This window comes from Myotis yumanensis, unplaced genomic scaffold (assembly GCF_028538775.1).
Source record: "Myotis yumanensis isolate MYYU_CA2020_CCGP unplaced genomic scaffold, mMyoYum1.0.hap1 SCAF_1, whole genome shotgun sequence".
Lineage (NCBI taxonomy): Eukaryota > Metazoa > Chordata > Mammalia > Chiroptera > Vespertilionidae > Myotis > Myotis yumanensis.
Genome location: NW_027223752.1, coordinates 172,689,547 through 172,712,676, shown reverse-complemented (window position 1 = coordinate 172,712,676; position 23,130 = coordinate 172,689,547). Strand labels below are relative to the sequence as shown.

At 40.0% G+C, this 23,130-nt stretch overlaps 1 protein-coding gene across 1 annotated transcript; it reads right to left on the bottom strand.

Moving 5' to 3' along the window:
- Nucleotides 1-1,121: 1,121 nt before the first annotated feature.
- LOC138993212 (alcohol dehydrogenase 6-like) lies at nt 1,122-22,715 on the bottom strand. Its single transcript, XM_070392328.1, has 9 exons — nt 22,631-22,715; nt 20,653-20,754; nt 18,431-18,563; nt 9,762-9,849; nt 9,428-9,644; nt 8,027-8,287; nt 6,659-6,794; nt 3,886-4,024; nt 1,122-3,245 (listed from the first exon to the last, which is right to left on the bottom strand). Exons 1-9 carry the CDS (start codon nt 22,646-22,648, stop codon nt 3,221-3,223), a joined length of 1,119 nt encoding a protein of 372 aa, XP_070248429.1. The 5' UTR covers nt 22,649-22,715; the 3' UTR covers nt 1,122-3,220.
- Nucleotides 22,716-23,130: the final 415 nt, after the last annotated feature.

Below are 23,130 nucleotides of genomic sequence, written 5' to 3'. Positions count from 1 at the left end.
TTCAACTTTGATAGAGAAGGCCGAAGTGTTTTCACAATATGGCTTTCCTTACCAGCAAGGATGTATCAGAGTTTTCACTGGGCCACAACCTTGCCTATGCTTGGAATTGCTGGACTTTATAATTTTTGATAATCTGTGGGCGTGGATTGATAAGTAATTGTTTTTAATTTGTAGTTCTGTGATCATTAATGAGAATAAGCACCGGTGGTGTACTGGAGCCAGCTCATATTGATTTTTGGTCTGCTTGTTCAATTAACTACGAGATATATTTAAAAATAATTATTATGAATTTGTTCATTTCTTACAGTCACTGAAACTATTTTTTCCATTGATTTTAGAGAGAGCGGAAGAAGGAGGGGAGGGACATCACTGTGAGAGAGACACATCGATGTGTTGCCTCCTTAATTCACTCCGTCTGAGTCCGGGGATCAAACCTGCAACCTACGTCTGTGCCCTTGACTGTGAATCAAACTCATGACCCTTTTGTGTGCTGGTCGAAGCTCTAACCCCGGAGCCACACCAGCCTGGGCCTTTTCCTACTTTTTGCTTTACGTACTTTGAGGCTTGATATTAGTATTTGCAAGTGTTCTTTGTTGTACGTATTTTTAAAAGTTTGACAATGTATTTTGCTATCTTTGTCAGCATGTTTTTCTTTATACCATTTCTTTTTAATCCCATAGTATTCCACTATCTCTTCCAGACTTTAAGTGATATTTTATTGTAGAAGAATTAAATTTTTCTAGTATATTGTCTGGAAGTATAATTTATACTCTTTGCTTCTACTTTCTCACTCCCACGTTTCACTTCTTAACTTCTTTTTCATTCCTATCTTTTAATTAAAACTATTTTTTTGCAAGTTGTTAGTGGTTTCATTTGTAACAAATAATTTTTAAAAAATTTCTCTGTAACATTTAATTTTTCTAGCCTTTTTAATATTTTCATGAATTCTTTCCCTCTGTGGCCAACAGCGACAGTGGATGGGTATACAACGATGTGGGCCGTCACTTGAACTCGTGTAATATTTCTGGCCATGTATCAACAGAAAGGAGAAAAAGTCTGCATTTGTGACTGGATACAGAGTTTTGCAATGCGCTACAACTTAAAGAGACATTCGAAGCAGCTTAAAGAAGTGGGCTTTATTGGGTAGAATGTAGGTGCTGTTGACAGCAAAACATTTTTGGGCAGAATCAGACCCCCCCAAGACCTGAAGACTTCTCCAAGTTCTCAGTGTTAGTAAGGTTAATTCCCACAGCAGGGCAGGGGCATGCTGAGCTGCCCTCAGGGAATAGAGGCACAGAGCAGAGAAGAGCAGAGGAGAGTTGGGTGTCCTGCTCAGACTTGGCGAGATGGAGGAAAAGAGTGCCATATCCTTGTTGGCAGAGGCATCCCAGTAGGGCATGCCCTATTCTGAACCCTCTGTCATTGTTAAAATACTCCTTATGATGATCAGAGAGGGGGCAGCCAGCAGTGGCAGTCCACTGGGACCCAGGCCCTTCTCTGATTCTAATGCAGACAGCAGGTTGAATAAAACCAATATACAAGCCATTTTGTATTCCTAGGTGGGAGGAGGGAAGGCCCTAGATACATCTGTGCTTGCATAAAGCGTTGAGAATAAACAGCACGTCAGGTGCAAAAACAAATTACTAGTTAGCATTGAAGTTAATCATTTTTCCTTGCTTAGTTGTCCGTTCTCTCATTAGGACTTGAAGGGTTCTGCTGGAGGCTAAGGGTTGAACCTGCGGAAGGAGAGCCCTTGCTCCCACTGGTGACACAGTTTGGAAGAGAAAGAATACGTCTGATAGCACCTATCCCCTCTATTTGTAGGAGGCAGGTACCCTGAAGGAAAGGCAGGGTGCCCACCTCATGATGCTTCTTCTCAGTGTGGGAATCAGAGTCTCATGAGAGCCTTTTGACACCTGTGGTAGCCGTGACTGCAGAGATAGGCTAGGGATGTAGCTCACCTTTCTGGCTGATCTTAAATCAGGAAGCGACTGGACTAGGTAAGACATGACATCTCCTCTCCTGGTTTCCCGAGGTCTGTTGAGGTCTGCTGACCCACGGGACCCCCGTCTGATCTAGTGACTTCAGATCTAGGAGAGCCCAAACTACAGCAGAAGTGACCTTAACTAGGAAGGGAGCTCTGGTGTATGTGCTGGAGAAGAGGGTTTGAAAGAGACTCTCTATCTAGGGAATAGGGAAGAAGTCATATCCCACGAGGGCTCAATCTTAACCCAGGTTCTAGGAGCATTACGAAGGAGTAGGGCAGAGAAGGGGCAGGGGTAGAGAGCGATTGGATGCCACAAATCACTGCTGGATCTTGTCTTTATCTCATCTACTTCTTGAAGGAAGAAACTATGATACACATTAGTAGTAACTACACACTACCGCCTCTTCCCTTGGAGAGTGGAATAAAAGCCAGTTTTATTGTTTAATACCACAGCGGCCTCCTAGGGCGCATGGATCCTGGTAATTAATGATGCCCCTTTTCTTTCAAGCCCCTTTTTCTTCCTGCTGAATTTTAGATGGCTTGGCTATGAAGACAGGTGACACAAACTGCTGCGAGCTAAATTGTCCTGGCCAATTAAAGAAGAACTTAAAGTTGCTTTGGCAATCCACGAGAGAAGAGGTGAGTGCCATAGAAGTATTGTAAGTGATGGTTTGAGGCTGGGTTATATAAGATGAAACACCAGTAGAAGTTTCTCTGGGGTGAGTAATACTGAGAATGAAGTACTTAGTGTTTAACTGGGATTTATTTAAGTTGATGTAATAAAGTCCCCTTCCCCTCATCAGCTTGCTTTAACCTGAATGTTCAATAAACTCATGAGTGGTGAGTTTTGTTTCTTCGGTGTGAAATGAGTGGAGTTTCATGGGGTTGAGAGACATAGTGTGCAAAGAAACAGGGGCCCAGAGGTAGGGGCAACTATGAAAATGGGAGTATCTTGGGGTGACTGTTTGTTTGAAGGGTTTGGAATTGGGTGATTCAAATCAACCCTAAACTAGCTCTAACAGGGAGACGTTCCTGGGTGGGACTGGGTGACATAAGACCAATTTTGATAAGGTGTTGAGAGCAGAAGTCAGATATGAGCCCACTACTGAATGAATCAGAGGCAAGAACATAGAAACAGCGCTATGTGGATAATTCTTCTAAATCATGGAAGTTTTACAGGATGCAATTTAGTTGGTGAAATATGCCACAGGTCTTGCGTTCATTACATTGTACTTAAAATAATAGGACACAGCGAATACTGAAAAAGAAAAGAAAAGAAAGAAAAAAATAAGTTGAAACATTTCCAAAGCAACATTTGTGTTTAGGATTTCATATTTTCACTTTGTAGACCAGTAAGTAAGTTAGATTCCTTCTGTTCATGTTATGTGAAAAATGGAGAGATTAAATCAGTGTGAGATTTTTTTTCAAAATGACACCCAGCTCCAAGGGTGAGGAACATATAAGCAGGTGTGTACCTTGTGGGGAAGGCCAGTGTCCAGTTGATGGCTGGAGTTCTGTTTGTGGGCCAAAGATAGGTGTCAGAATTTAGAATTCTAGGGATAATTCCCCCCTTGGAAATAGAACAACCATGGCCTCTTCATAAACTATGAACTCAAACTTGAGCTGAACTCATTGGTTAATGTGTCATATAAAAAATGCCAACTTGGAAATAAAATACTAATGGTAAGGGTAGGTGAGCACTTAAATATTTTAAGGATTACATTGATAGACTGGGAATAAATTAAAGAGGGAGAGGAGATGCTTTACAGACTCCTGAAACCTTCTTCGCTTGTCTGCATGTGGTTCACCAGCCACAACTTCCCTTCCCTGCCTCCGGCTCCCACACCCCTTTCCCTTGCCCCAAACACTCAGACATAAAGGTTAGCAGAAGAACTTGCCATTTTCCGGTTTTCATGAATTCAACAGCTTCATTGATTTTATCAAGCTTCATAGTATGGGTAATCAGTGGATCTAGATTAAACTTCTTTGCCATATAATCTGAAACCAGTCTAGAGACACTCTCTCTGCTTTTCCAGCCTGGAAATACAACAGATTAACAAGAGATTTTATTCATGAGACTCACTCTACACGAAGGGCCAGGTGAACTGCTGGAGGTGTTGGCTTTGACTGAGGAAATCTAAGGATTTCCCATTAACTTGTCTTAGTCATCAGGAGAATCTCTGTCCCAAACATATACCCTGTGTAGAAGGCTGTTCTCCTGAAAGTCTTGAGACCTCTGGTGCTATAGAGAATTTACTGAAAGTAAGTTTACTGTGGACCTTATCTCAGATGTTTTGGTGTCAGGTTGCACTGCCTGGGAGCTGGGAGCCCACATCTAATGTACAGGGTGTCCCCAAAAAGTGTATTCACACTTTAAGAGCTGATAGCTCAATTTTGAAAAGGAAATGTATTTTAATAAACACTGCCTTTATAATTATTCAAAGTGTGTGAATACATTTTTTTGGAGGATATCCTACACAAAAAACAAAAACAAAAAACAAAAACAAAAAAACAAGGCCAAGGTCTTGGGAACTATGAAAGAAAGCAATTCCAAGGTCAGGAATAGGACATTTCGTGTGCTGTTTTGGTCTGCAGTTTCATGAAAGAGCCAAATATCTTAAGGGAAGAGAAGAATGTCCACATGGCAGTGATCTCAGTGACAGGTTTTGGAAAAAAGAATGTGTACACAGCAAGATAAGAATAAAATGTTTTTTCTGGAAGTAAGAATGGCACAGGGAAAGGTGGGTTCAGCCAAGGGAACAGAAACTTAGTGTATTTTCTCTGTTTTCATAATTTTCAAGAAATACTATTTTTACACTTAGGACTGTGCTAAGCGACATGCCAGCAAGTCACCATGCAGAAGTGGTGGTCTGCTTGTTTCTGGGAGGGGTGAGTGTGGTGTAATTGTGCAAGGAGGCAAGTGTCCTAAGCAGCTCATCCTTTGACGGGGATCTTGGCAGTTACGTGCTTTTCTTGGTTCCAGCCTGGGCCACGTTCTTTAGTCTTCCTACCTATTCCCCAAATTGCCTAAAACTATTCCAAGGAATGTATTTTGCATTTAAGTTGGTCTCTGATATATATAATCAAGAATTCTAATGTGCTATATGTCATGGCATGAAGGGCTAGTGTATTTTTCTATTTGTCTTAATTTTTTTTTCAAAAATTGAGATATCACTGACATATAACATTGTATTAGTTTTCAGCGTACACTATAATGATTTGATGTATGTATATATTGTGAAATGATTACTACTAAACTAAGTTTAGTTAACATTCATCACCACACAGTTACAATTTTTTTTTCTTGTGATGACAGTTTTTAAGATCTACTGTCTTTGTTTTTATGTTTTGCTTGGTGATATGATAAAGCATTTTCATATCTATATAAGGAACACTTTCACTTGTTTTTTTTTGTTTTGTTTTGTTTCTTCTTTCAACCAAACAATCCAAAAAGGAAGGCCCCAGGAACACAGACTAGGCCAGGCAGTGTTTCTTAACAATAGCAGTAATGGCATTTTGGGTGGGAAAAGTCTTCCTAGTGTATATTGCAGGAAGTTTAGCAGGCCTATTCAACACCCATTTAATGCTACCTTCAATTGAAAACTATTGAACCAGAGAAAGGAATTAACTTCATGATCATTATGTGAATGTTTAAGTAGCCAGTGACATAGTTTCTTTATGAGGATTATTTAAAATATTGGTGACCTTATTTTACAAGAGTTAGCTGAGTATATGTATTTGTAATCAGCAGTTGTCTGTAAACACAGTAGAGGGAAACAACAGTGTGTTTGTCCAATGATCCCAAATGGAGGAACTGGAAGTACAGTCTAAACTGGATTTTTGCCTTTTTCCCTGGCTCTGTCATTTATCTACTTTTTGTAAACTACCTGTAAGAAAACCCTACCATAGCTAATTTGGAGGCCACAGCTAGGTCACTAGTCCAAATAATGCAGATGGCTCCTAATTCTCATCTCTTTTGCCCAAGAATTCAGATTGCCCAAAAATCTCTGGCTAAATATATTTTTTCTTAAATATTAGATTACTTGTTTATAAGCACAGGATCCTAAACAGATTTATTTAATTTAGCTTCTTTATTCTTTTTCATAAAAGACTTCTAAAATATATAAAATTTTAAAATAATGTAAAAATCAAAGTACTTTATGATTTTTTCTCAAAAAAATAAATCTCATTTTCTTGTTATCAGTAGTATTTCTTTTTAGTCATAAATCTATTATGTTTAATATAATTTGAGTTGATATAATGACAACTCAGTTGTTTCATATAAGATTTACATTGTTGAACAATGACTGCTAAGGTTCAATATATCCTTCAAAGAATGCAGTTGGCAGGTATATAACTCAATTGAAGTATAGTTATTGATCACAAAATTGCCTTTCCTTTTCAGTTTAGAATTTGCATTAAACTTTGGACATTGGCTTCTTCCCCAATCAATTTTTTAAAGTCTCTTTTCTCTCTTTGCGAGAAAAAGCTTACCAAGAGACAACTGTAGATATCCAATACCCATCTCCCTGTATTGGATATTTGTGTTGAAACAAAAACTGTAGCCTAAAGCTCTTGTTTTATGTGCCTTCTCAAGCATTTATGATACATTTATTTATTATGCCATCTTCAACCCCGCCACATTTCTACTCTTCCTTGCTTCATCCATACCTCCAAAAACAGATCCCTTCAAAGAACGTCCCGAGAAGAACAAGTAGCCATTGATGTTGAGCTGGACACCATAATCCAAGAGCCCAACAATCACGCAGACTCCATGGCTCTCATGGCAGGAGGCCAGGGCAGCTGCCTGTTGGAAAGCAATGCAAGACAATGCAGGGCTTAAAAGATGTGCCTCAGAGGTAGGGACTTAGTCTAAATCTCAGCTTGACTGCTGAATGGTCTGTGACCTTCGTTTATGGCTCTCTCTGTCCTCATTTGAAATAACATTTTTCTTACAAGGATATGCTGAAACATGAATAAGATACTGTGTACTGCCAAGTATGTATAGTATTTGGCATTTTAGATTAAACAGATAGAAATTTAACAATTAAAATACTAATATCTCTGGTAGTAATACTACTATCACTACTGCTACTACTAATTTTAATAAGAACCATTACTGATACTGATGGTTAGAGATGACATCTTTTCAACATAAAAGGGTACAATTGGATATTTGCATTACAACATGTATTAGCAAAGCGATCAACTAATGTTCCCATTAGTTATTTTGAAAGGCTATTTCTCAGAGCCTGACTGTCTGTGGGAAAGATTGTGAGAAAGGTTTTCCTGTATCTTTTAACAGAAGAGGAGATTTGTGGGCAGTGAGGAGTGAAGCGATTTTGTAAGCTGAAGAAAGGACCGCGGCTGGAGGAGGCAGTTCTTGGGTTTCCATCCTGGTGGAGCCGTACAACCCGATCTCTACATTGCTTCTACAAATCTCCCAGGAAAGCAAGTCTCAAGCTGCAAAATAATTTCTTCTCCATTCATATTCTCTTACATCAACCACGTTTAGCCAGAAAAACAACATCTTTCTCCTTTATTTTTGAAATGAGTCTATTTAGTCAAGGTTGGTAAATATTTTCCTTGGAAGCTTCTCTCAGATCCAACCTGAAAGACTGCTTGTGAGTGCAAAGCTCACATTGCGTTATAGGCTCATTCATCCAATATTGTCCTTATCCTGCCTAAATCTTCTGGCTTAGAAATTAAGTTACTGGGCTTCTGCTTGTTACGAAATAATCTGTTGAGAATTCTTAACAAGGCCTTTCTGTCCTGCTTCTTGGATGTTGTCTGCTTATTTGAAGGGACTGGCATGATTCCCTTATGTCACTGAGGGGAGAGAGAAGAAAAACACAGTATGGGAGTTCTAGGGGAATGAATAGATTTGTAGGAGTGGACAGAGGATATCAGGTGGGATGTCATGAGCACAGGAAAATCAAATAGAGGAATGTGGAAGAAGTTTTAGAATTTTTGTTCAAGTAAAATCTAAAGTGATGATTGGTAGAAATTTGGTAATTTTCATTCCAGAGGATTACATACCACCATTTCTGGATTTCCAATGACCTCAAAGCAAAATTCCACACCAGCACCTGTCATTTCAACTAAAACATCTTGGATGGGTTTCTTGAAGTCTTGTGGGCTGATGCACTCAGTGGCGCCCACTTGCTTCGCCTTCTCAAATTTGTCTTTGTTGATGTCCACCCCAATGATCCTGGCTGCTCCAGCCGCTTTACAGCCCATGACAACCGACAGGCCGACTCCTCCAAGGCCAAACACCGCACAGGTGGAGCCTGGGGTCACCTGAGCCCATAAAAGCATAAAACAAAAGCAAAGAGAACACGCACATTCACTCAGTTGGAACGACCAAGTCTGTATACTGTTTTGAGATGTAAGCAAAGGATATTTTCAATTAAAACACATTATAACTAAAGTTGTAATTTCTCAAGGTATTTCTAAATGTGGAATACTTTTTTGCCAGAGGAGCAAAAAAATTACCTGCAAATAGAACATTTCAACAGAGGAATTAGCATGGGTAGGAGCAGTTTAATGATCTTTCTTTGAACCTTAAGACTTATTTGGCTCAGTATTTACTTAATTTAGGATATTTTGAGTTCTTTAAAATAATCTCCAAATTCCTGCAACCCTTCCTTTCTCTTTCCTTGGGAATATCTGTAATCTTTCCATTACTTACATTGTCAATGCCTTATGAAGGCAAAGGCTTATTTCTTATTGGGTCCCAAATGAGACTAATTTAAATTGAATCCCTTCTATCCTATTGCTTTGTATGGTATTGGGACTAATGAAAATTGGGAGAAAAAAAGAACTAAAATTCAACAGCCAATTAAACAGTGGAGCCGGGCAGGATTGGGTGATGTTCCAAAACAGAAGTATAACAGTAACCCACTCAATCAGAGTGGGGTTGCCTGACCAATCTGTTTTATATAGCAACACCCCTTTCATGAGTTGATCTTTTTACTCTCCTTTTCTTTTCATGAGCATGGATCACCACCTGATGCATTATACAACAGAATAGAAGCTTGATGAGTTTTGATAGCTGCTAAATCCCTACACCTGCAACAGTGAATGACTCCATAAACATTTGTTGAATGAAAAAAAGAATGAACTGGAATATGGAAGACACATAGCCATTTTGTGACTGTGTTATGTTTAACTCCAGTAATTCCTCATGTCTCCACTTGTGAATGGCACCCAGACATAATTTGGCATTTACTACTGACTAAGAGGGAATGGGACAGATGTTGACGAGGGTATGGGATGACGAGGGTTATGGGATGACTAGATTGTAAAGAACTCAGGGATGTTTCAAGGCAGGTTGTGATTCTTCCTCAGGTTGAATGATCAGATATGGCCTAGATGCATGAGGCCTATCAACACCATATACTAAGAGTTCCAATCACAATGGGTATAAACGCTTCTCACCTTGGCAGTATTGATTGCAGCACCGTACCCAGTGGAAAAACCACAACTAATGAGGCATACTTTCTCCAGAGGAGCCACTGCATCGATCTTGGCAACTGAGATTTCTCTTATCACTGTGTATTCAGAGAAGGTGCTCGTATTGGCAAAGTGATATATTGGTTTTCCCTTGCAGGTAAATCTACTGGTACCATCAGTCATCAGGCTGGTATACGACTGTCTTTTATAGACCAAAAAACAAACAAAAAGTTTTTTTAAGTTTGAATTAGCAAGCTTATATTCCTTCCAAGGACATTCAATTAATTTTTCAAAAAGAAAATATTTAGTAAAAACTTACTTGAGTTGTATACAATAGTTGTCTTCAGAATTAAGGCATGAGGCACACTCTCCACACTGTGGTAGAAAGAGTGTGATAACTTTATCACCTAAGAGAACAAAATCATTTAATACGATGTTATCTTTTAAAGTAAAGAGATAGCTGTTTCTCAAAATGTAAACAGCAAGGCACCCAGGAAAAATATGATTCCTGAGAGCAATTTCCACATTCAACTGTGCTGATACTGTGGAGACTATGAAATACTTACAGAAAGAAGGGATGTCTTTGGCATCTGGGTCTCCCTGGGCTCAGTGCTAAATCCATAGGAGCTGGCCCCAGATTTGCCTCCTTTGTAATTTATTCTGAAGCTTCAAATGGTATTCATTAAGCCAAATCTTATCTTTAATTTTCCACACTAACTTCTGGTGTCAGGAATTGGGTGTGTAAACATGGATACCACATGTTCACAATATAAGCTTCTGGATCCAGGAAAAAAAAATTGCCTATATACTGTGCTATATATTTTACATCAGTTCTTTCTTCTTTCTTCTTGGGCATGGAGACAAAGGTAAGTAGATTTATTGAGTAATATTAAACATATCCTAGTAAGGAGAAGGTCAGAATAACTTGCCTAACATGGACTTTCTGACTGCCCCAGAATAATATCACTGTAAACTAGAGTAAGTTATTTCGTATTTTTAGTTATAGGATGTAGGATGTAGGTTCTTTTATTTATTTTTTAGTTTTTAAAAAGTAACACAGACATACATATGGTAAGAATTTAAACTGCACAAACGTGAAGATTAGCCCCAGTCTCCAGTTCCCTTTCCCCCACCCTAGAGACAAGTACTCTTCTCAGGGTCCATGGTATTTTTAGAGATATAACCCCTTTAAAAATGCAAAGGCTAGCATATTATTTACCCTGTGGTAGGCCTTGGTTTTTGTATTTCTTTGTTAATTTTCATCTGAGGATATTTTTTCCATTGATTTATAGAGAGAATAGAAGGGAGTGAGGGGAGGGAGGGGGGAGGGAGAGGGAGGGAGGGAGGGAGAGAGAGAGAAAGAGAGAGAGAGAGAGAGAGAGAGAGAGAGAGAGAGAGATGTGAGAGAGACCCATTGATTGGTTGCCTCCTACACATTCCCCAACTAGGGCCAGGGATGGAACCTGCAACCCAGGTATGTGCCCTTGACCGGGAATCGAACCCTCAGTCTTTTGGCGCACAGGCTGATGCCCTAATACTGAGCAACACCAGCCAGGGCTAGGTCTTGGTCTTTTACTTAACAATATAACTTGGAGATTTCTCATTTTAGTACCTGTAGCACTCTATCATTTTGTTTAATAGTTACGTGGAACTTTGTTGTATAGATATATCCTAATTGATTTAACTGGTCTCCTGGACATTTAGGTTATTTCCTGTCTTAAAATTTTTGTTTTGTTTCGTGTTTTCCAGACATGATAAAAAGCAATGCGATAAATATTTTGTGCACATCTGGGCGATGGTAGGCAGAATTTCTAAAATGGTTCTCCAAAGACATCCTGTCCTAATCCCCTGAAACTGAACACGTTGTTACCGTGACTGAATATGTTGGATGGAAAGAGGAGCTTTGCAGATGTATTTAAGAGTACTAATCTATTGACAGGAAAATGGGGAGTACTCTGGAATCTTTAGGCAGACCCCGTGATCACACGAGCCCTTGATGCCAGAGGAAAGCAGGAGAGAAAGACAAAGCAATTCAAAGCACCGGAAGGATTCGATGTGCTATTGTTGCTTTGAGGCAAGTGGGTGAAGGGGCCACATAGGAAGGAATGTGAGCAGCTTCAAAAGCTGAGGGTGATCGGTCAATCCTACAACCTCAAGGAACTGGATTCTGCAGTCTCCAGACAAGAACTCCGCTGGCCAAAACCTTGATTTCTACCTTGTGAGACCCTAAGCAGAGAACTCAGTCCAACCCACCCAGGCTTCTGACATACAGAAACGGAGATGGTAAATTTGTTTTGTTTTAAGCTGCTAACTTTGCAGCGATTTTTTTTACATCAGCAATAGAAAGCTATGACATGGGTATATATCTATGGAACAACTTTCTAGAATTGGAAGTATTGGGTCCAAATTAGGTGCATATAAATCAGGGTTCTCAACCTTCCTAATACCGCGACCCTTTAATACAGTTCATCATGTTGTGGTGACCCCAACCATAAAATTATTTTCCTTGCTACTTCATAACTGTAATTTTGCTACTGTTATGAAACGTAATGTAAATATCTGATATACAGGATGTATTTTCATTGTTACAAATTGAACATAATTAAAGCATAGTGATTAATCACAAAAATAATATATAATTATATATGTGTTTTCCGATGGTCTTAGGCGACCCCTGTGAAAGGGTCATTCGACCCCCAAGGGGGTCGCAACCCACAGGTTGGTGACCCACAGGTTGAGAACCGCTGATATAAATGATGTTACATATTGCCAAATTTAAAGTTGTGTAAAATTACTTTTCAAATAACAAGCTACAAAGAAGTTGGTTGCCTACACTCTTATCAACCTTACATATTATCAAACTTTTAAATCTTTCCTAATCTGTTAGGTAAACAATGTTTTACCATTGTATTTAAAAATTATATTTATTTAATATGTATATATTTTCCCCTCCATACTAGATCGTGTATTTCCTTTGCCCATTATACTGCCGGGCTGTTTTTTGTTTTTTTTTTTTAATTGCTTTAAAAGAATTCTTTTTTTTTCTCCCTTTGCCTCTGTACCTCCATCTGTACAATAGGGGAGGTTAATAGTACTTACTTCATATATTTGTGATGAGAACTAAATGAACTAATATTTGCAAAGTGCTTGGAACAGCATCTGGTTCTTAATAAATGCTAAGAGTTTGATAAATAAAGAACTTTATAAATGTTGACTGTTTAGTGTTTAATATCCGCTTTCCCTTTTATGATTGGTGCTTTGAGTGGGTCAGATGGGAACCACAGCAGGAAATCATTTCTTTATGGAGGTTGTCACTATTTTTTGTCTGGACAATTATATTGAACTCCTAAAGGGTCTTGTTTCTAACCTCCTCTCTTTCCAGACCCTCTCATCTATTGCTATTGGTAGCTCTAGTCATGTTGCTAGTTTTTTTAAAAAAAATGTTGATGGCTTTCTATTTTCATTGTGAGACTTCACTAAGTTTCTGCCAGAAATACCTTTCCTAACTATGCATCTGCCATGAGATCTATAAACTAAACCAACAAGGCACAAGAGAAAATGTCTTTGAAGACTTAGCCAGGAGTAGCTGCTGACCAGAGTTTTCTAACTTACAATTGGATTTTTAAAAAATTTTTAATATCATGTGAAAATTGGATTAAATGAGTAAATTTTTCATATGTCCTTCTTATTAATAAAGTGGCTCACCAGGTTAAGTTAATTTGCATTCTATTTTATTTTATTTTAAAAAATCTTTATTATTCAGATTATTACAGATGTTCCTCTTTTTTCCCCCCATAGCTCCCCTCCACCCGGTTCCCATCCCACTCCAGGCCTTCCTCTCTCCTCACCCCCTGCCACTGACCTTGTTCATAGGTGTAAGCTCTTTGTCCAATCTCTTCCTGCACCCCCCACAACCCCTTCCCACTGAGGATTGTCAGTCTGCTCCCTTTCCATGCCCCTGATTCCATTACATTCTTAGACTGTTCTGTTCATCAGGTTTTTTATTCATTTGATTTTTAGGTTCACTTGTTGATAGATATGTATTTGTTGTCACTTTGTTGTTCATAATTTTTTTTTCTCTTTTTTTTTTAAAATCTTTATTGTTCAGATTATTACATTTGTTCCTCTTTTTTCCCCCCATAACTCCCCTCCTTCCAGCTCCCACCCCACCCTCCACCCTCACTCCCCACCCACTGAGTTCATCCATAGGTGCATGATTTTTGTCCAGTCACTTCCCGCATCTCCCACACCCCTTTTCCCCCAAGAATAGTCAGTCCATTCCCTTTCTATGTCCCTGATTCATTATAGTCACCAGTTCATTCTGTACATCAGGTTATTTATTCACTTGATTCTTAGATTCATTTGTTGATAGATGCATATTTGTTGTTCATAATTTGTATCTTTACCTTTTTCTTCTTCTTCCTCTTCTTAAAGGATACCTTTCAGCATTTCATATAATACTGGTTTGGTGATGATGAACTCCTTTAGCTTTTCCTTATCTGTGAAGCTCTTTATCTGACCTTCAATTCTGAATGATAGCTTTGCTGGATAAAGTAATCTTGGTTGTAGGTTCTTGGTATTCAGCACTTTGAATATTTCTTGCCATTCCCTTCTGGCCTGCAAAGTTTCTGTTGAGAAATCAGCTGACAGTCGTATGGGTATTCCCTTGTAGGTAATTGAGCCTCTTTCTCTTGCTGCTTTTAAGATTTTCTCTTTGTCTTTTGCTCTTGGCATTTTAATGATGATGTGTCTTGGTGTGGTCCTCTTTGGATTCCTTTTGTTTGGGGTTCTCTGCGCTTCTTGGACCTGTAAGTCCATTTCTTTCTCCAGGTGGGGGAAGTTTTCTGCCATTATTTCTTGAAATAGGTTTTCAATATCTTGCTGTCTCTCATCTTCTGGCACTCCAATGACTCTGATATTAGTCCGCTTAAAGCTGTCCCAGAGGCTCCTTACACTATCTTCACACTTTCGGATTCTTTTTTCATTTTGCTTTTCCAATTGGGTGTTTTTTGTCGAATCTTTGGTTTGGTTCTTGTGCTCCTCTGGTCTGCTATTGGGTATAATATTCTTTATTTCAGTCCGTGTATGCTTACTTTCTAATTTCTTTATCGTAGCATCGAGGGTCTCATTAGTTTTCGTGAGGCTCTGCACAAATTTATGGCAAGCCCTCAAAATTGCGATTCTTAGCTCCATATCCTCCATTTCTGTCATGTTTTTTTGTCTCCGCATCTTTTATGCTTTCTTGGTGCACCCCCTTGTGGTCTCTGTGCGCAGTCTTGTTCTAGCCAAGCCTTAATTGTTGTAGTTAACACTAGAGGGATTTGACCACCAGGCCGACTGGCGGTGGAAATCAGCTGTGGGAAAACTTCAGTCCTCAGGGGAGGCGCTAGTCCCGCCCTTGCCTGAGGCGATCGGCAAATGGCTGTGCGCAGGGTTTGGGCGGGGCGGGCTCAACAGGGCCGGGGGGAGGGAGCAGCTATGGCCGCTCTCAGTCCGTCCCCAGGGGCTCTGCCTCTCTGTCCCAGCAATCGCTGCAAACCTCGGAGGGGCCGTAGCCAGACAGTCCCGCTTCTCCCGTTTGAGTCTGGGTCCCTAGAGATTCGCCCGGATCTGTAGCCCAGAGTCTGAGACTCGCTCCTGATTGAAAACGACAATCTTGCCCTCAGCCGCCAGCCCGCTTTGCGCGCGCACCCTCACCACCGCACTGCCGTACCTTTAAATTTTCCACACTGCGCCTCCGCTGAGCGTCGGAATGCTGTTGTTTTTGCTTCTAGTTGAAGAGACTCTCCTCAGCCAGCCTTCCCGTGGTTCTGGTTGATGTCCGCTCCGACTTTTAGTTGTATTTTTGAAGTGGTTGTCCACGGCGGCAGTCTCCGGTGTTTACCTATGCTGCCATCTTCCTGGATCTCCTGTTGTTCATAATTTTTTATCTTTATCTTTTTCTTCTTCTTCCTCTTCTTAGAGAATACCCTTCAGCATTTCATATAATACTGGTTTGGTGGTGATGAACTCCTTTAGCTTTTTCTTATAAAGCTCCTATAGCTTTTTTTTATCTGTGAAGCTCTTTATCTGACCTTCAATTCTAAATGATAGCTTTGCTGGGTAGAGTAATCTTGGTTATAGGTTCTTGGTATTCATCACTTTGTATATTTCTTGTCACTCCCTTCTGGCCTGCAAAGTTTCTGCTGAGAAATCAGCTGACAGTCGTATGGGTACTCCCTTGTAGGTAACGAACTGTTTTTCTCTTGCTGCTTTTAAGATTCTCTCTTTGTCTTTTGCTCTTGGCATTTTAATTATGATGTGTCTTTGTGTGGCCCTCTTTAGATTCCTCTTGTTTGGGGTTCTCTGCGCTTCCTGGACTTGTAAGTCTATTTCTTTCACCAGGTAGGGGACGTTTTCTGTCATTTTTTCTTCAAATAGGTTTTCAGTATCTTGCTCTCTCTCTTCTTCTGGCACTCGCATAATTCGGATGTTGGTATGCTTGAAGTTGTCCCAGAGGCTCCTTACACTATCTTCATCTTTTTGGATTCTTTTTCATTTTGTTTTTCCAGTTGGGCGTTTTTTGTTTCTTTGTATTTCAAATCTTTGACTTGATTCTTGGGATCCTCTAGTCTGTTGTTGGATCTCTGTATATTATTCTTTATTTCAGTCAGTGTATGCTTAATTTCTGATTGGTCCTTTTTCATATCCTTGAGGGTCTCACTAAATTTCTCGGAGGTTTCTAGAAGATTCTTGAGTAACCTTATAACCATGGTTTTGAACTCTATATTCAGTACTTTGCTTTCATCCATTTCTTTCATTTGTGATTTATTTCGTTGTCTCCGCATTTTGGCTGCTTCTCTGTGTTTGTTTCTATGTACTGGGTAGCTGCTAAATCTCCTTGAGTTGATAGAGTGGCCTTGTATGGTTGGTGTCCTATAGGGCCCAGTGGCTCAGCCTCCTCAATTACCTGAGGTGGACACACTTGGTGAACCCCTTTGTCGGTTGTTTGCACAGTCTTGTCATAGTTAACCCTTGATGGCTGTTGGTATCACTGGGAGGAATTGACCTCCAGGCCAACTGGCTGTGATGACCAGCTGTGTCTACACTGGAAGATCTGTTGTGCAGGAGACTCCCTTATGGGGCAGGACTTGCTTCAGTGGGGCTTTGGTGCTCACTGAGTCTACCCCTTGAGTGTGTCTCTTATGGATGTGAAGAGTTGTAATCTGGGATGGTCTCACTCTGGCCACTGGGTACACTGGCTCTTGGATCTCCAAGGAAGTGCAAGGTCAGCCACTGTCTGGGGTCGCCCAGCAGAAGCTACAGAGACATCTGCAGATTCCTCCTCTTTGTTTTGGGTTTGGAAGTGCCCCGATGAGGCCCAGCTGTGAAGCAAGGCAGGCTGCTGCTGCTGGGTCTTGGGTCTTCTTTTGGAAGCTCTGGGGCTCTCTGATCCAGCTGCAGTTTGACAGTTTTAGGTGGAGAAAAGATAGGCCATTCATATGCAAAAGCTGATGTGCACAGCTTGGGTGGGGCAGGTCTCTGGGAATCACCTGGGCAGAGCAAACAGCAATGGCTGCTAGTCAGCCCTGCATGGGAGAGGTCCCTGGGTCTCCACATCCTGTGCCCCCCCCCCCCCCCCCCCCCCCCCCCCGTGCAGGAACAATGATCGCTGCGAACCCCTCTGAGAGAAAGCCGCCCTCTCGTTCCTGTCCCGATGCCAGACAGTCCAGTTTCTCCCTGTATGTGTCTGGGTCCCCAGAATCTCACCCGGAACTGGAGTTCAGAGCAAGCGGGAGCTTGTATCTCCCTCCCGATTAAAAGAGCAGCACATCCAGGTGCCAGCACTTTCTGCACCTCCGCACCTCCTACCAGTCTCAATGTACCTTCTTCACCTCTCTAGTTGTGGAACTTCCACTCAGCCAGCTTTCCTGTGGTTCTGGGTGGTATTTGTTCTGCCTTTTAGTTGTAATTTTGATGTGGTTGTGAGAGGCAGCAAGTATAGGTGTTCACCTATGCCACCATCTTGGTTCTTCCTCTAAAAGAATTCTTTATATAATAAAGAAATTTGCCCATTTTAAAATTTGTTTACTGATTTGGGGAGGGTATTTTTATTTTTTAATCCTTACCAGTGGATATGTTTTTATTGATTTTTAGAGAGAGAGGAAGGAAGAGAGTGAAACATGGATATGGGAGAAAAACATTGATCGGTTTCTTCCTGTACACACCTTGACCAGGGATTGGACCCAAAACCTAGGTATGTGCCCTAACCGGAAATTGAACCTGAAACCTTTTGATGTATGGGATGATGTTCCAACCAACTGAGCCACCCAGCCAGGGCTCGGAGAATAATTTTTATAAATGGAATTTAAAAAACTTTTTATGTTGTCAACTTTATATATTATTTACATCATCTGTGTTTTTTTTTTAATTAAACTTTCCTTCTCTTCTCTGAAATAATACAATGTTCTTTTAGTTTTTTTCCATCACATTTAATTCTAGGATTCATATAGCATTATTTTTTTAATATAAAAATGCAATAGCAATGCAATTTTCTGCCTCCCCCGAAGACTATCAAGTAGTTTCAATTTCATTTATTGAATAATCATGTTTTCCTCCTTAAATTTAAAAGCCAGACCTAATTCCGAATTTTACTCCTATGTATATATTTGATCCAGTTCTGAGCTCCTTCTCTATTTGGTTCCACTGTTTGACTATTTATCATATGCTTCATTTAAATAAATTATTCAGCACTTCACTTCTTTTTGTACATTTTCGTCTAATTTATACTTTCAGGTTCTGTTTCAGTGCATTTTAGTTCTTGTCCTTATTAGTATCAAAATATAAATGCAAAGGATATATACATTTAGTATTTTTCTATAACATAATTATTATTTTTCTAAAGGACGATCAACATTTCTCCTTTTATGTCACTTGATCTCATATTTCCCTGATGTAAGTTCCAAGTTGCTGCTATTTCCTAACTCCAGGTACCAAGCCAGTTCATACCTGTTTTCACAGTGCTCACTCCTTCTCCCACACTCTCAACGATTCCAGCCCCTTCATGGCCCAAAATGATGGGATACTGCATTTGATTCTCCAACATTTTAATCTCTGTACCACAGAGCCCTGTGGCCGTGATCTGTATGGAAGACAAAGAGTAATATAATTTTTTCTGTCTCAGATAAAGGTGTTTTAGACTTGTTAATGTTTTAAATCTTTTTTTCTAGGTTGATATGCTGCATATTTCTTAGTTTTATTTATAATAATTTTATTGTGTTAATTTGTTTAAAGCAATGCAATGTTTTTTATTAGGTAATTTCAGAATCAAAATGGCCCTAACCGGTTTGGCTCAGTGGATAGAGTGTCGGCCTGCGGACTCAAGGGACCCGGGTTCGATTCCGGTCAAGGGCATGTACCTTGGTTGCGGGCACATCCCCAGTGGAGAGTGTGCAGAAGGCAGCTGATTGATGTTTCTCTCTCATAGATGTTTCTAACTCTCTATCCCTCTCCCTTTCTCTCTGTAAAAAAATCAATAAAATATATTTAAAAAAAATCAAAATGATGATTTTAAAACTTACTGGGGAGGTCAGTAATGGTTCAGTAAGAGACAGTTGTAAAACCACAGTGTGACATCAAATATCTTACTTTGTCCTTCATTGGAGCTTGGGGGTGTGAGTGTGGAGGAGAAAGAACAATGATAGAAATAAAGGAATTGGAACACAGGAAGGAAAAAGATACTATCTTCTATTATAGTTGTGTTATTGGTACAAGTCATAACCCACTTTTTTGGTGTAAATCAGACAGACAGTTTAAAACGGAGGCACTCTGGAGCAGTGGTCCAGAAAGGCTGAAATCCTGGCTATGCCCTTCTTAGCTGTGTGATCTGAGATAAATTATTCTTCATGAGTGTCAGTTTCTTCATCTCTAAATTGGTGTGAGGTTGGTTGCAAGTGTGCGCACATACTCATCAAGAATTGAAAACTATTGAAATTTGCTCATGTAAAAGGGGGACTACTGGAAGAATACTGCAAAATTGCTTACAATCCAACTGTGGAAGTGCAGTTAGGCCTCACGATCTAGAATCCATCAAGCAGACTTTGTCTTCAGATCTACACTCTGATTCAACATGTGCATACTACTTTCTGAAGACAGGCTTTTTCTTATTTCTTATTTCTCACGCTTATGTATATGGTAAAAGATGGTGATCAGTTCTGAGCCCTTCCAGCCTCTTCAGTGCCTACCATCTCCTGCTTTACTCAGTCTCTGTATCTTGTTCAAATTCATGGGTGAGAGATTCATATTTGTAGCTTGTCAAATAATGGTTGTATACCTTTAAGTCCGGGTCTTAATCTGGCTGTGTAAGTGGTGACCCTGTGGGTAGGAGTGAGTGGGCCATGTGGCCTCCTGTGCACTCTGCATGGACGCAGGCCTGAGAAGACTCTGCGAAGGGGCATGGATTGCACAGGTGACATAGAAAAGGACTGCCTCTTTGTAGTCCATTACAAACAGTACTTATTTATTACATTAAAATTAAATAATAACAATGAAGTCAGGTAGACAATGTTCTGGTCTGGTGGCCCCTGGTGGCCCCTGGTGGCCCCTGGTGGAAATGTAAAGACTCTCATGACCAGACTGCACCCCAAACCGATTAAATCACAAATTCTGAATGTCTGGGGGTGGGACCCAGTTATCAGCATTTTTCAAAGCTCCCAGGTGCTTCCAAATGTGTAACCAAAGTTGAGGAAAGTTGTTGACATCTGTGTTCTTACTCTAAGCTCTGTGACCAGTCATTACACCTCAGTGGATTAAAATCTTTTCATCTATAAAATAACAGGTATTCCTAACCTGACCCCCCAGGGTTTAGACTTGATTTATCTATAATCAAACACATTTTTTTCATATATCAGATTTCAAGATAACTTAAATATCGTGAAGAATATCACTAACAAATATGAAAGTACAGATTAAAATATGGTCAGTGGTAGAAACTTCTTTTAAGTAGTATTTGGTACTGCAGCTGTGAATAAATATCCTTTGGGTAGTTAGCCTATGCCATATTTCCCTAACCTTTTCTCTGGCTGGACTTAAAGACAGATGGAAATGTTTAATGAAAAAGAAATAGAAGATTTTGTAGTTTTCTTTCTGAATTTAACATTGTGAAAACAATGTATAACTTGCAGTGAGCAGGTCTGATTTTTGGTGTGGAAATGTGTATTTTTTCTTTTTACCTTTATGCGAACTTCCTTTGCCTTTGGTGGGGCCACTTCTACCTCCTCAATGGAAAATGGTGCACCAGCCTTCCAGAGTACGGCTGCTCTGCACTTGATCACCTGGGGAAGGGAACATGGGGTAGAAAGGGAAATGCTTTAGGCTTGGGAGATGGATTCTATAGTAATGATTATTAGAAGGTTTAATACACTTAGGTCTTCCACACTCAAGCAAAAAAAAAAAAAAAGTCATTGCTTAAATATATTCTGTGTGTAGCCTCTTGGACCTCAGTTCAACTTTTCTTGTACTACCAGTCTCTTCATTCAAATTAGTTTTGCAATACTAACTATATTTATATAGTGCTACACAATCAAGAGGATAGATGCCATACTTTTGATCTTGAAGCTGTCCAGTGGCTGTCTCCGGGTAGGAATGGCATTGCAGTGTGGGAGTTATTTGTGATCCTAGGTGTGGGAGAGAGTCAGTTTTTGGGTGGAGGGAATGGAGAACATCTAGTTGTGGCAATTCATCAAATGGTGATGGTCACAGGCAAATTGAGGTTGGAGAGGTTCTTGGTGGCAAGGTAGTTCTTTTTCTGATTTCAGCTCACCACTGTTCTCACTATAAATTCTCTTCCTATGTGGTCTCATCCATTTTTGTAGATTCTACCACCACCTTTATGTAGACGACTTTGACAGCTTGTATTTATGGACAGACATCTTTAAGCTCCAGACTCATTTATTCATCTGCTATTTGAATGTCCTCAGGTATCTTAAACTCAACATGTTAAAATATGAACACGTCATTATTTCTTTCTCTTGTCCCCACCCCTTGCTGCCAGTGGTGGACATTACCCATAATCTGCTCCTCCCTCTGCACTCTCTATTCCAATGTGTGGCCATGTAACCTATTCACTCACCCAAGAAAGAAACCTGGGAAGTAGCCTTAATTTTTATCTAAATCTAAAACTTTCTGAAATCTGTCTGCTCTTCTCCATTTCTCCTGATACTGTGTGGTCCAGGTCTTTACCTTGCCTTTTACCTGGCTTGGGTTCATCACCTTCAAATCCACCCTTTATATCATTGCCATTTGAACTATAATCCTGACCATGCTAATCCCCTACCTAAAAATGTTATGGCTACCACTTTATCAGGATCTGTTGACATGGTCTGTCAGGCTCTCCATGAGCTTCTCCCTATCCATCTCTCCAGCCTTATTTCTGGTCACTTCCTGCCTCTGAAGTTACCCTGCTGGCACAAAAAATATTTTGGAGATTCTCAAAGGGGATATTTTTCTTCCTCCTATGTTTCACCTTGATGCTAAGTGTCCCCTCCTGTGGAAAGTCTAGCCAGCTTAGGAGTACTTCCTCTCTCTCTTTTGCTACCCTTGCACACTCTGTTTGTTTGTAGCAGTATAAGGCAGTTCATTTTTAGAGGGTAAATTGTTTACCTGTCTCCCCCTGCTGTTTTAACAAAGCAGGGTGTTATTGTAAGGTAGTGGTGCTGAAGGTGTAGTCCTAGACAAGCAGCATCAATATTTGCAAATTATTGGGTCCTACCCCTAAACTTACTGACTTAGTTACTCTGGGGCGGGGGGGGGGGGGGGGAAGCGGGGGGGGGGGGGTAGGCGGAGGGGAAGGTGAGGCACCAGCAACAAGTTCTCCAGGGTGTTGCTGTAGAAAACACTTGCACACTCTTATAATTATTCTTTTATAATTACTCTGTCTCTCCATGAGATCTTTGAAGGAGGGGATGTGTCTTCAACTCTGGAAAGTTCATATAGGGCTTGATATATTGCTTATGGAAGGACTGAAAACACCAAGGAAAGACAAAACACATACAGGGAGTACAAGCAAAGGGAAAGGAGGAGAGGAACTAAGATTAAGACAGTCTCTCACCTGTAGGAGTACAGAGACTAGTTGGGGGATGAGGTATTGTTAAATAGACAAGCACACAAATGGACGCAATTGTGACATGACATAAAGAAAGCTGTACTTACTTTCCCTGTGGTACTCATGCTGACCTTCTTCGTGGTCTTCTTGCCACAAATGAGGATATTGGGAAAGGGAGATTCTGGTTACAACTTTCACTGTGGAAAGTCCAAGAGTACACAGGTCACTGGTTGGTCAAGAGGCTGGGTCTTGCGTTTTTGTATAATCTTGTCATTGATATGCCTGAAACTCAGATTGTCCTATTTCTTATCAGGAACAGACTTAGCTCAGTGAAAGTGAAAAGTGGAATTGTGCAAAGTATTTTCTTTTTCAGTAATATATAATTAGTATTGCAGAACTAATTTGAATACAAAGACGGATAATACAAGAATAATTGGGTTGGGGTTTGAGAGCCTTCATACAACATATATTTAAGCAATGATTTAAAAAAAATTTTGGACTAAACCTAATAATCGTTAGTGTTAATATGTACTCTGTTGAATTTTTTTTTTTGAGTTTTATTTATTTATTTATTTATATTTTTTTATTAAATCTTTATTGTTCAGAT

Bases quoted from the DNA above. Each gene is read 5' to 3' on its own strand.
- LOC138993212 (XM_070392328.1), bottom strand. The intron at 6,795-8,026 runs GTATGTAATCCT...GCTTTCCAACAG, and splicing joins TTGGAAATCCAGAAATGGTG to GCAGCTGCCCTGGCCTCCTG. The intron at 3,246-3,885 runs GCAAGTTCTTCT...TTTCTTTTTCAG, and splicing joins TTCATGAAAACCGGAAAATG to TATTCGCTGTGTCCTATTAT.